We start from the raw sequence: 14,294 nt of genomic DNA on the forward strand, positions 1-14,294 counted from the left end.
ACAGATTCAGGTAGTTCTCCTCCACCGAGTCATGCATAGCAAAATTTTTGTTAACAAACTAGGGGAGGTGCGCTAATCTGAGTAATCTAGACCACTCTCTACTAACTCGAGCAGCTGAAGAGCTCCCAACTAGTTGACCCCGATTGGCTATCTTCAGCGAAAATAGGACTAAGGAGTGGTTGGTCCAACATTGAGAAAGTATGTCTTGTACAAATGTTTCCCTTACATCTGCAAAGACAAGGTCAAACATATATCCCTTCTGGTGTGTAGCATGTAGTATCAATTGATGGAGGTTCACACTTGCACAGGCTTGACAAAGCTCTTTCAAGGCAGTGTCAAGAGTACCATTCTCCCAGAGATTAAAATCTCCAAGGATCAAAAGTTTAGAGTGTGAGTGTGCTAAACTATATATCATGTCAATCAGGAATTGATGAGCAAAAATATCGCCCCCCTGGGGGTCTATAGCAAAGCAAACCTGTACATAAAACACCATTGATACCTTTAAGTGAAAACCCCAGTGATTCAATCCCCGGTATGTCCTCTACACACAAAGAAGAGAAGTTCCAGACATCCTTATATGTATATCCTACTCCTCCTCCCCTGCCATCCTTTCTTGGCTTATGGCAGATTTTATAGCCTGGAGGACAGGCAAGACCAAACTCAACTTCCCTGTCCACACGTGTCCAGGTCTCCGTTAAGAAGAGGACATCAAGATCATAGTCCTCCAGCAGAATGCAAATCTCCAAATAGTGTTTTGTCAGAGATCTAGCATTAAGCAACCCACAGCTGATAATCCCATCAGTAAAGATCTTAAGTGAGTTATTTTTTTTTAAACCATGTTTATTCATGATTGATACAACACGCAGGTCTCTGTAACCCAGAGATAGCTGCAGGACATTTAGACTTCAAAAATAGAGTACAATCCAGTTTTCTGCTGAAATACGTATCAAACAAGTAAACCAGCAAATACCATCAATGCAATCCCAACCCTCCCACTCCCCCTAACTCCCCCCCAACCGCCCATTCCCGCCCCCCACCCCTGTCGCACGGTTATCATCCCTCGTCTCCACTTCAGTACATATAATCTGAACCAAATGCATGCACCTATCATCAGTATCTTAACCAACGTCCACCCGTGGATCCTGATCTGCCGGAGGCTCGAGCCAAAGACCCCTGAAGTCCGCCCAGCACTTCCAAATCTTATAGTGTTTCCGTGGGCAACCCCGGGCAACAAAAATCCGCCTCTCCAGCCCCATGCAAAAATCGAGCCACCTCTTCCATGCTACAACTGTAGGGGCTCATGTATCCTTCCAAGCTCTGGCCACATCCCTCTTGGCCAAGGTAAGGCCCAGCAAAAGCAAATGCCTCTTGTATATGTTCCCTCCCACCCCATCCAACACATGCAGGAGGCCCAGCCGTGGCGTACGGGGGAGTGCCCACCCCAGAACTTCAGACAGACAGTCCCACACCCCTTTCCAGAGCCGGGCCAACACAGGACAGCTCCACACTGTATGCAGGAATGTCCCAACCTCTAGCCCACATCGTAGACAGTCCGGGGACGCTTTCAGGCCCGCCCTCCATAAGCGTTGTCTAGTAAAATACACCCTATGGAGGTATTTGAACTGTATAAGCCGGAGGCGAATCGAGATGGCGGTATCCCGAGGCCCAGCCAATGCCTCCCTCCAATCTTCCTCCTCCAGCTCACCAACATGCGCCTCCCAGGACTCTCGCAGCTTCTGCAGCGAGAGATCTTAAGTGAGTTCTTACCCATCACATCATCTACTTCGGTGCTGCAAGTCCTATCGCCCTGGCTGTTCAACATAACAAGCTCATTTCTAGAGTATATCAAACGTGGGCCATTTAGGGCAGCGTGGCTGGTGCTGTGCGCTACGGGGGCGAGGTCGGGCACAGACGGGCTTGCCTTTGGCATGCTGATGGCACGCCTGCTGCGCGCGCGCACTGCGCGCTGCGTGCTTGCGCCGCTTCCATTAAGTAGGAGGAAGACAGTCAACAACTAGAGCGCTACCCAAGATGGCTGTGCTCTGGTGACTCACTCTTACAGACGAGTACACGGGCATATCGAGGGAGCGTGTGACGAAAGTAGCAGCAATGAACAGTAAGGTGCACTATTTAAAATTGCAAAAACGAAAAGAGTGAGTAAAGTTTTTTTTAAAACAAGTAATAGCCCCTAAAACAATAGCAATAGCAATTTTTATACTTTAAAAAAATAATTCCCTAGAGGTTTCGACACACTAGGCAGTAACATTCGCTCGCTCGCGCTGCAGAGTAATCAATCAACTGCGCGCTTGCACCGCCTCCATTAAGTAGGAGGAAGACGGTCAACAACTAGAGCGCTACCCAAGATGGCTGTGCTCTGGTGACTCGCTCTTACAGACGAGTACACCGGCACATCGAGGGAGCATGTGACGAAAGTAGCAGCAATGAACAGTAAGGTGCACTATTTAAAATTGTAAAAACGAAAAGAGTGAGTAACGTGTTTTTTTAAAACACGTAATAGCCCCCAAAACAATAGCAATAGCAATTTTTATATTTTAAAAATAATTCCCCAGAGGTTTTGACACACTAGGCAGAAACTTTTGCTCGCTTGCGCTACAGAGTAATCACTTCTCAATGTAACATCATTTGCAACAAGAATCCATTCACACTGTCATCGTTCCTTGAGATCAGTAAGGACTGCTTAATGGGCTTACTGACTAAAGTTAAAGCAGGCTTACCCAATGACGCCTGTCCCGCGAGCATGTTAAAATCTGTCTTTGCCTGGTTTCTTGACCCTGCAATATTCTGTCATAATCTATCTCTTAGTCAAGGAAATGTTCTCAATTCCTTCAAAGAGGTAATAGTAGTACCTCTTCAAAAAAAGTAGATGAGGACCCCCTTCGACTTGAAAAATGACCATCCTATATATCTTCTTCCCTGCTTAGCAAAGGTACTGGAAGCACATGTGGCCCGTCACATCTGCTTCATCCTAGAAGATTCAAATTTTTTGAAGCCCTGCCAAACAGGATTTAGTTTGGTTCAGTTTACAGTAGCAGTCATCCTCTTGGTTATGGATGACATGCGGGAGGAGGAGGACAGAGGCTCCAATCAGGCCCTCGTTCTCCTTGACTTCTCTGCAGCTTTTGACACGGTCGACCATAAGCGTCTGGTGGAACGTGTCAAGGACGCTGGATTGCATGGCTCGGCAACCATATGGATCACTTCCTACTTAAAAAACAGATCACAATCATTCCCACTCACCCTCCTCATTTCACCCAAAGTTTTACTGAATTGTGAAGTGCCCCAGGGTTCTTCCCACTACCCACACCTTTTTAATATCTACATTTGCCCCCTGGTACATTTCCTAAACAAAATGTATGTCAAGTATATAATTATGCAGATGATATGAAACTTCTTTTTACAATCAATAATACTCCAGAAACCAAGGCATTCTTTCAGGATACAATGCTTATCATCCAGGATTAGATGAATAAGAACCACTTAAAACTGATATCCGACAAAACAGAGATAGTTATCACTAAAAATCAGTTGACCCCTGGAGCCCTTCCTTTTGACCTCCTGAACCCCCCACCCAGGAAGTCAGTAAAGAGTCTTGGGGTTCTTAGTGATGTGGAATTATCCTTGAAGCCTCAACTTGGATCTGTGATCTCATCCTGCTTCCTAAAGCTTTGTAGAATCAAGAAAATAACATAATTTCTTTCTTTCTGTAGAGGCACTGGTACAAGTCAGAATTGCCCTGGTCATGTCTCGTATAGACTATGCTAATTCCCTTTACCTGGGCCTTCCCAATTGCCTCACTCTTAGACTCCAAATGGTCCAGAACCAACCAGCTTGGCTTATCCACCAACAACCAAGACACTGTCATATTACTCTAGTGATGAAAAATCTCCACTGGCTCCCAGGGCTCATAAATCTACCTTCAAAGCCCATTGCACCATATTCAAATCCCTCCATATGAAATGCCCAGCTTTCATAAACTCCTGTATCCAAAAGTACATCCCTAACAGAAATTTAAGATCTACCTACCTGCACTACTTATCAATCCCTCACTTTAAAAAGAAAAGAACAGTTGGGATCAGATTCTCATTTAGTGCCCTGTACTTTTGGAATGGCTCACCCCTAGAAATTAGGTTGGCTTCCAACTATGCGAAATTTAGACAGCTCTTAAAAACATGGCTCTTTAAGCAAGCTCTATGATTGCCAACTGGGTAGGGTTACCTCCGTGGCAAGAAACTGTCCGGTGTACATGCACTTTGCAAGTGACAGTAACATAACAGAATATAACATCAAGTACCAACGTGAGAAATGTTCATCAATGTGAATCCCAAGGAAGCAATAGGTCTTAGGAAGGGAAACTGAGATCCATGTAGCGAGGCCTTGGCTACAACTATATTGTATCATAATTGCTTTGCAGAGAATATTGTGAAATACAAGGAAAGATAAACTCAACAGTCCAAGATGGCCGCCATCTCTCCATTATACATGACTAGCAGCCCGTCCCGACGTTGTCCGGGTATGAATTGCTGCCTGCCAGTAGTATATTGTTTTGTAGGATTTCGTTTGATAGCATTTCTTATCTGTGACAGGCCTGTGAAACCCTCCGATTCACAGTGCACTGCTAATGCACTTAAGAGTGCGCGTTCAGTAGTGTGTGAACTCGAGCTTCCCTACTTTATTTTTCCTTGCAATATTATATAGCGCGAACTCAACAACATGGCATGAGCACAAGCTGATGCCGAGATTCAAACGTAGCTCCCCAGCTCTAAAGTTCGCAATTCTAGAACTTGTGGCGGGAGGTGTGTCTAAAAGTGTATTTCGGTGCTGGCCATCAATGAGAGAGACCTGTGCATTTTTCAAATGGGTGGTGAAAAAATATGAATATGTTGCTGGAGATGTGGGCCGCCGTGCCACCAATGTACTTACCGGGGGAGGGTAAACACCCATTATTCCGCAACGTTCTTTCCGCATATCATCACTCCGCATACTTTCATTACGAAAGTACCATGACTCTGCAATGCCATTATAACGCATGGCATTACATTTTATATGCTTTTACCACGCATACATTTACAATGAAATTTGTTGTAAATGCATGAATGGTAAAAGCATGTTTTTTTTTAATGTTTGGATAAGGTAATTATGGGTATAGGGGTATATGTTTTGGGGTACTGAGGTATATGTTTTGGAGTGTTTGGGTATTTTAAGGGTTCAGATATAGTTTTGGGGTATGGGGTACAGGGGTAGTTTTAGGGTTTAGGGATAGGTATTGTCTGCTTCTATTTGGGGACTTTTTTTCTGTTCAACTGCCTCTATTTAACAGTCTTAATAGAACACAACCAGCAGAGGTCAGTAAAATACCGGAATTGCTTTCTGCTAATGGACTTACTTTTTTAAATTTTTCTGGCAACTTCCTCTGTTTAACTTTCTTGATAGAAAACGACCAGTAGAAGTCAGTAATATACCAGAATCACTTTTGCATTCTCTAGATTCCAGTCCATAGAAATTATCTTCCACGAGCACCTGTAGATAATAATATTTTTGTCAAATCTTGTATTTTCAGTGAAATGACTACCGAAGGCCCTGATTTTATATTAAAAACAGAGCTTGGACTGTACCATTTCCTGCTGAAAACAAATATTTGTCTCCATGTGTTCCCATACCTGACATGTCACACAGTTCGGTTCTTACTTTCCCTCCATGTTAAAGAACAGTAGATGTTTCAGCACCCAGGCTAATGTGGTGCATACATATAAGGTCCCAAAGCGAGACCTATTGCACTGCAAATGCTTGTTTACCTCTGTCATTCTACCCCTCGTGTCCTCCCCTATTACATTACTTGCATTTCTCCCTTCCACCAGTCCTACTTCCTCTACGGCTGCCCCTCTATTCCATCCTTCCTTCCTCTCGCATGTAGCATTATAGCCTGCTGCTAAGGACTGTAATAGTTGCTAAAGGCCTCTTCCTGAGTTATTGACCTGAACCACAAGGAGAACCTGTGTAGCCAGAGTCAGAAGGAAGATTATGCTATTAGAATAGTACAACCACTGTTTACAGAATGTTCTAAATTAAACAGGAAAACACAAAGGCAAGAATTGGAATGGTGGAGCAGGTCGCCACCAGACATTATTGGCCTTGAGCAACGTCTTTGGAGCCATCAGCATTCCAGGGTTCTAATATATGATATCAATGTTTGATAATCAGTTGGAACTCTCACATGAATCGCTATCCAGTTTTTTTCCTGGTCTTATTTAATTGGTTGCTGCAGTAGAATACAAAGCTCAATATATCACACCTACGACTTTCACACCTGTGTATTATATTCAGAAGTAAAATGTTCTCACGCTATCCGATGTTTTTACAGAGACAAGAGAGCAGGAAAGATCAATGAGAGGCTTGTGATCACCTCAGAAATTATTGAGAACATACAGTCAGTAAAGGCATACTGCTGGGAAGATGCCATGGAAAGGATAATTGAAACCATAAGACAGTAAGTACTGATTCTGAGATGAAATTGATTTTTTGTGTGTTCTATACAGTTTATCTATGATTCCCTGAGTGCTAATACAATGCATGCTATCAGTCTTTGTGGTTATTAAAACGAAAATATGTCTTTACAGATTCCAGTCTACTTAGTGTTTGATAAATTATGATTTATTGTTTATATATGGCTGAACATAAAAGGATATTCACTTATTAATTACAATCTTTGTATTTAATATTTATAAAAACAATGTTGGCAGAAATTAGGTTATTAATTTCTTATATTCCATTATTAAATTAATACATGTATTCAACTTAATAAACAGAATTTGTTTAGCTCAAAACACACTTCTATGGTAATCTCTGCTTGACCTCAGGCAGTTATCGCTCAAATTGCAGACATTCTCCAGAGAAACATATAGTAAGATCTAGCAGTACCAACAATTTTAAAGTTGAGAAAACAGCGCAATAAAAACCCAAACCAATTTTGAAAAATAGAGAAAAATGTAATGAGCTAAAAGATACAACAAATCTAATAAGATCGTATTGGGGATCAGGATATGTAAAAAATTGTAAGGTTTAAGTCAAAAAGCTGACCGCATATATATTCAAAGTGCATATTTCAAACTTTCATGTTATATTGTATTTTTATTGCTATTCAAATGGATGGGACGATGATAATCCAAGTTCAGATTCCTCTCACATTATATTAACATACATCTACCCTCTTTAGAACATGTTCATATGCTTCAATTTCCAAAGATTTTTTTGTTTTAATTTTTATTTAGTATTTTGCAGAAAAAAAGGAGAGAGGAAAGCAAAGAAATTATACTAGCGACAATCCCGCAATATTGCCCACACAGGGGGTGCTGTAATAAGCGTAAAAAGGAGGCCAAGTGAGGCAGCATAATATGTCAATAAAGTTCAGTTCTCAGAGTCAGTGATTACCGAAAAGCAGAAAGGGAAACAAGCTCAAATCCCTTCTCGGTCGAACAACCGGTAATGGCCTTGCAAAGAGGGGAGGCTAAGCCCACATGGGGAAATAGTGCTGCATAAGGCTCAAAAATCTGTCAGCCTCCACAGGCTATGCGGTGCCGCAATAGGTAACAAACTAACAAACCCAACTGAGTCCCCCCCCACCCCCCCTCCCCACTCCCCCTCCCCCCCGCTGGTGGCGACAACACACACATTCATTTTAAATCCCTCAGTCATACAATCAGATTAAATCTGGAAAAGGTGAAGAGCGCGAAACGCGGACGGGCAGACCGCAGAGGGCAGGCCTTGTGATAAGAAGCGGACTAGAGGACCCCATCGGAACAGGAAATTCTTAAAGTTGCCCAGGAAGATGTCCGCCAATCTCTCCATGCTCAGTAGTCTCCATAGTCTCGCGTGCCAAAGTGATATAGCTGGGGCATTCAGTTTCTTCCAGGCTGCAGCTAGCGTGAGTTTGGCGGCTCCAAGACAAAGCCATAGGATATGTTTATCCGCTTTTGTTTGATGTTGTAATATCGGGTCGTGGAGCCCCAGTAGGACATGAGCCATCGATTCCGGGATCGGATAACCTAGGATGTCCTTGATGTGGGACAGAATTTCAGCCCAGAACGGGCGGATGATCGGGCAGTCCCACCAAATGTGGCGGAAGTCCCCCAGCAGACCACAGCCCCTCCAACACCTGTCCGAGGAGGCTGAGAATATTCGATGTAACTTGGACGGGTAGAGGTACCAATCTAGCATGGTTTTTAGGTGAGCCTCTCTTAGATTCACCGAATGGCTGTGCGCCGCAATATCTCGCCAGAGACCTTTTCATTCTCCGTCAGTGACGTCTCGACCCAGAAGGACCTCCCAGTGTTCCATGTAGCAGGGACGGGGAGATACTGCAGTGGCAAGCAGTAGCCCATACAGGAAGGAAATCGTCCCCTTCATAGTGGAGGTGCGTAGGATAAAGGCCTCAAATGGTGAAAGTGGTCTCGTAGTGGCATCTCCTATTCCAGCCGAGGTCGCCCAATGGAGGAGCTGGATGTGGCGGAAGCGTTCAGTGGCCGGGATCCCATAGTCTCGCATGCAGTTATGGAATGTGAGAGGTGCCGATCCGTGGAACAAATGCGTAAGGGCTCTGCATCCTCCCTCCCTCCATAGTCGAAAGGGTCCCTCCTGCATCGCCGGCGGAAAGGCCGGGTTGAAGTGTATGGGGGCATAGGGGGACGGAAACGTGGTCTAGCGGTCATCACCAGTGACCGTATCCCATACCTTCAGGACAGTGCTAGTGGGTGTGCTGATGTAAGCATTCTTGGGCCTGTCCACCTTAGGCTTCCAGGCCAGATCCCAGGTCGATATCCCAGCCACACTCCTATCCATATGCAGCCAGTGTTTCTCTGAGAGCTGCTGGGACCATTCTACCAATACCCGTAGCTGCGCGGCTTTATAGTACAGGTGCATGTCAGGGAGCCCCACTCCTACCTCCCCCCGCGGACGTCGCAGCGTCGTGAAGGAGAAGCGTGCTCGCCCACCCTGCCAAACAAATCTCAGCCTCAATGTTTTAAGGCGCCGGAAAAAAATCCACCTCTATTGGAATGGGAAGGGCCTGGAAAAGATATAGGAATTTAGGGAGGAGGACCATTTTGAGAGCATGGATCCTGCCAAGCCATGAAATATACTTCGGTTTCCACTGATCCAGATCCGCTCGTACTGCTGCTAGCATTGGGGGGAAGTTAGCTGAGAACAATGATCTTATGGTAGGGGTTAGCCGAACTCCCAGGTATAACAGAGAGGTAGACGCCCATGACAAAGGCGTGAGCAAGCGCACTCGCTCCACTTCCGCTGGAGGGAGAGTCAGGTTCAGTATGTATGATTTACCAAAGTTGACATTGAACCCGGCCACCGCTTCAAATTCAGATAGCACAGTTTGAATATGTGGCAGTGAATGAGCTGCATTCCCCACCGATAATAACACATCATCCGCAAATAGGGAGATTTTGTGCTGCTCCCACGTAAAGGGAAGGCCCTTGATCTGTTCCCGCTCCCGCACCGCAAGAGCTAGAGGCTCGATACTCAGGGCAAAGAGGAGAGGGGAAAGGGGACATCCCTGCCTCGTTCCCCGTGAGTGAGTGAAACAGGCAGATCGATGCCCGTTAATCACTACCCTAGAGCTGGGGCTGCTGTAATTTGCACGGATCATTGTTATGAATTGGTGCGAAAAGCCGAAGGCGTCCAGGGTGCGGAACAGGAATCCCCATTCAACGCGGTCAAAAGCTTTTTGCGCGTCAAGCCCCACCAGTATCGCCGGGATGCGGAACCTGGTGGCCTTCTCTATCAGGTGTATCACCTGCCTTAAGTTGTCAGGCGTCTGTTGTCCCTTAATGAACCAGGATTGGTCCGGGTGAATGAGGGCCGGCATCAAGTCCTGGAGCCTGCGGGCGATGATAGAGGAGTATAATTTAGCATCAATATTGAGAAGAGCTATCGGACGATACGACGAGCATTTAGAGAGATCTTTCTCCGGTTTGGGGATCACGGTTATCATGGCTTCGGCCATAGTCCCAGAGGTCTTCCCAGTGACAGCCATTTCATTGAAAAGGGAGACCAGATAGTCGCACAGTTCTGTCGCAAATGATTGATAAAAAAGGGCAGTGTAGCCGTCCGGGCCCGGCGCCTTATGGAGCTTCAGGGCCTTAATAGCGTCAAACACCTCCGTTCTGGAAATGGGGGCAGCCAAAAGCTCATTCCACTCTTTAGAGACCTGCGGTATGGGGAGGTCAGCCAGGAACCATCCTTGAGTTTCCTGTTCCAAAGAGTCGCCCTCGTAGAGTGCAGCATAGAAGCGGTCAAAGATGTCTGCCTTGTCCTCATCCCGGTGCTACAGGGACCCCGCCGGGTCCTGGATCCCTCCGATGTATTCCTTCTCTCTCTTGTCCCGGAGCTGACGGGCTACGTGCCTTCCTACCTTGTTCCCCTGTGAGTATGAAACCCACCGAAGCCTCAGGAGGGTGAATTCAGCTCGGTTGTTGTAGTGGGCCTTTAATTTTTCCCGCACAGCCGTTAATGGCCGGAGGGTCGCCCTAGACGGGTTCGATTTGTGCAACTGTTCCAAGATAGCAAGTTCTGCTTCTAAGTCCTCTCTTTCCTTCCTCCTCAATTTATTAAGGTTTGCATTGAGACCTAAGCAAGTGCCCCAAAGCGAGGCCTTGCATGCTTCCCACGTGTTGAACACTGATGTGTCCGATGCCGGGTTAAGGGCCAGAAACTCCCTGATGGCTTTCCGTAGCTCCTTACAGGATGTATCGTCCCGGACAAGTACAGCTGGGAAGTACCATTTTCGCACACCGTCCCCCCTCACCGACCAATGTAGCCCGAGAACCAGCAGGCTATGATCTGACACGGAGAGCGGAAAGACGCTAGAATCACGGACATCTCCCCTGAGGGCCTGGCTTAAAAAGATATGGTCTAGGCGAGAATAGGAATGGTGGACGTGGGAAAAGAAGGTATAGTCTCGGGCCTGGGGATGCAAGGAACGCCAGCCATCAATCAATCCCAAATCACCCACCAGGCGTTGCATTTCGGCAGAGAAGACACCGGTGTCCGCCCTCTGGGCTCGGGAGCTGTCTAGGTCCTTGTCCCATACCATGTTGAAATCACCCATTAAGAACAGGTACCCCTCCACAAAATTCCCCACTTTATCCAACAAGTCCTGGAGAAAGCTATTCTGCCTAGCATTGGGAACGTATACCACCACGAAAATGCACAATCTGCCGTACAGCAATCCCTTGACCATCAACCAGTGACCCTCCTTATCACAACATACCCCCATAGGGTGGAAGTGAAGGGATGCCCGAAAGAGAAGAGCCACCCCCCTGTGTTTGGTGGAGGCAGAAGACCTACAGATAAGGGGGAAGTGTTTGTGTCGGAGCCGGAGCTCATCTCTACGCGCCAGGTGGGTCTCCTGGAGACCCACTATCTAAGTGATGGTCAGACAAGTATTTCCAAAGTTTTTGGCATTTCTGTGGGGAGTTGAGACCTTTCACATTCCATGTGCCGATACTAAGCGGCATGAGGAAACATTAGATCCCATCGCTTTGCACTCGTTCTGTCAACCTGCCCTTGCCCCCTCCCCGCCAAAGGCAACCAGGCGTTCCCTCGTTCCCCAGTCCCTCCCCGTATGTCTCCATCTAGCCCCCCCTCCACACCCCCACTCCCGGCACCAAGCTCCAAAGCCCCTCAAAGCCCGGTCCCACAGCAGCACGAAAGTATTTTCAGCCATAGCACAAAACCAGTGGTCGCCTCCGCTTAATAACCCGGTATCCAAAGGCCCATGTGACACACCTCCAGAGGGGATAAGACTCACAGCAAGCACACATCGGTCGCCACCACCACCCCGCCCACCCCAACCCAGTCCCCAACTACCCCCCCACCCAGTCCTCCCCCAAAGCCCTCCAGCCCCCACCCCCCCAACAAGCAAACAAACAAGAACAATGTACTTAGCAGTCCCAGTGGATAGTAGTTCGTAGAGTTCTCCTTGGGCTGGAGTCGGGGCACCACTGATGGGCCCCACAGGGCCACGGTCCAGGGTGTCTTCTCAAAAAGTACAAATATACCCACAGTACCTGAGTTCACGTACCCCTCCGGCACCATACGGCCATCAGCTCAAGGGTCAGGCCGCTCCGGAGCCCTGTTGGGAAGACGCCAACGTCGCCGAAGCCACAGATGCCACTGCTGCCCTCCTCTCCTGCAGGGTAGTTGTGCGGTCAGGCCTTCTACGATCCGTCTCTGGACCCACTCTTTGCCACGAGGAGGACCGTCGCCGCCTCCGTGATGGTGAACCGCCAGCCTCTGGTGAAGGAGTCGAGACATCAAGGCCCAGAAGTTCTTTCACCACCTGGAGAAAACGGATTTGCGCTAGTCTATTTTGCCACCTAAAGATGATGCGAAAGGGGTGACCCCACGAGAAGGAAATGTTGCGTTCTCGCAGAAAGGTGGTCACCGGGCGGAACTCGCGCCTCTTTTGGAGTGTCGAAGCCGCCAAGTCCTGGTAAAGTTGAGGACGGTGCTCTCGGAACTGCAAGGACGGAATGTCCTGCGCTTTCCGCAGGATACGCTCCTTTAACTGGAAGTCATGCACGCAGACTAAAATGTCAGGGGGCGGCCCTCCTCCCCGTTTAGGCAGACCAACTCTGTGGACTCTGTCCATCCTGATGTCATGGATATCCTCCTCGCCCAGTATCTGCAAGAAAAGGGCCTGCACATAGTCTCGTACGTCTCCTGCGTCGCCGTCCCATGGCACTGCGCGTATGCGGATGTTGTTCCGGCGGGAACGGTTCTCCAGATCCTCCGCATGTGCCTGGAGATCTAAGTTCTGCTTCCGTGAGCCGAATTACATCCTGCTGCAATTGGTGGACATCATTCGCCATACTTAAATTGTGATCCTCCAGGGTAGCCACTCGCTCTCCGATGCCATCCACGTCCCTTCGTACCTCGCGGAGATCCGACGCCAGTTGAGAGCGGAGCTCAGAAATGTCCTCCTTAATAGAGGCGAAAAGTTCAGTCATAAAGGCCTTGGTCGCCGGGGCCTCATCCCATCATCTTTCTGCCCGGGCGATGCACTGGGACCCGGGGATGCCAGCTGTTGAGAACCTTCGGGAGGGACATCCTTGCCGGGCTTCCCTTTGCGCAGTGTGGAAGACATCGCGGCACCCCTGTTCCGTCGGGTATTCAGGGCGGGATATCACCTTTCAACAGAACGCAGCTCCGTGGAGGCGACTGCACACTTTCCTAGCCCAGATCACGGCCCTAGAGCTCCCAGTCTACTCCAATGGCCCCTCGACAGGTGCGGAAGTCCCAGGCGGCATACGGCGCCACCACCTCGCACCCTCTTTGGTCGGCCGTGCAAGACCCTGGAAAAGGCGGTCCCGGGCCTACTGTCGCAATCCCAAGGGCCTCAGCTGCCCAGTTGCTCATGTGCCAGCAATACTTTGGCTCAGGGAAAAGTACAATGTCCAGGGGCCCTCTACGCCTCGCGGCGCCACAAATCGGTCCCTTTCTGCCGTAGGTCCGTAGGCCCCGGTTTCGAAGCCTGAGCAATCGTCTCCTGCGTCGAGCTTCAGTCCGGTATTGGGCCGCAATGTCCAAAGCGCTGTACCCCCAGTGCACCGAGCCGTCTCTCCTTCCACAGCGGGGGGGGGGGGAGTGAGGGTCACCCCAAGAGGCCGACCGGCCTGCCAGCAGTCCGCCACGTGGCCTAGGGGTTCTTCGGTGAGTACTCGCGTCTCCGGGCCGTCTCCCCGCACTGCTCCCAGCGGAGCACTGTGCTCATTTACCACACCCAAACCCTCCGTGGGTTTAAGGAGTCCAGCAGCCAGGTGGGCCGCAATGCACGATCCTTTCTGCCGAGGCAACTAGGCCTCAGTCCTCGGACTCGCGTAGTCGGTAAGGCCGGATGGCGCAGTCCCCACCACTCCGGGCTGTGCCCCCTCACTCCTGCCAGGAGCCGTTGAGGTATCCCGGGCAAGTCTCCGCTACTCCGGGCAGTTGAGATCGCCTCCTGCACGTCCCAGGGCACGGTCCGTGCCGCCGCTGCATCCAGGCCGCAAACCTCGGGGTCGTGTGAGCAGCAGGCCGGAAGACGCAGTCCCCCTCTCGCTTGGGCCCCATCGCCACACTTCGTTCAGGATCCGTAGATGTGACCTCGTCTCTCCGGGCGTCCTCGATCGACACCTCCAGGGAAGCCTCGGTCCACAACTCCCTCCGATCAGGCCGTAACCCCCAGTGACCGCACAGCGCTACCGCTCGCCTGCGCAGTTCGCCCG

At 48.8% G+C, this 14,294-nt stretch overlaps 1 protein-coding gene across 2 annotated transcripts in view; it reads left to right on the forward strand.

The window, feature by feature from the left end:
• Nucleotides 1-14,294, forward strand: part of CFTR (CF transmembrane conductance regulator) — a 1,194,762-nt gene that overhangs the window by 548,758 nt on the left and 631,710 nt on the right. For both annotated transcript variants that reach the window (XM_086919414.1, XM_086919415.1), the window contains one exon: nt 6,380-6,505. In XM_086919414.1, the coding sequence (XP_086775540.1) occupies nt 6,380-6,505 (126 nt within the window). The remainder of the gene's footprint in view (nt 1-6,379; nt 6,506-14,294) is intronic.

Source organism: Lissotriton vulgaris, chromosome 1_1 (assembly GCF_964263255.1).
Source record: "Lissotriton vulgaris chromosome 1_1, aLisVul1.2, whole genome shotgun sequence".
Lineage (NCBI taxonomy): Eukaryota > Metazoa > Chordata > Amphibia > Caudata > Salamandridae > Lissotriton > Lissotriton vulgaris.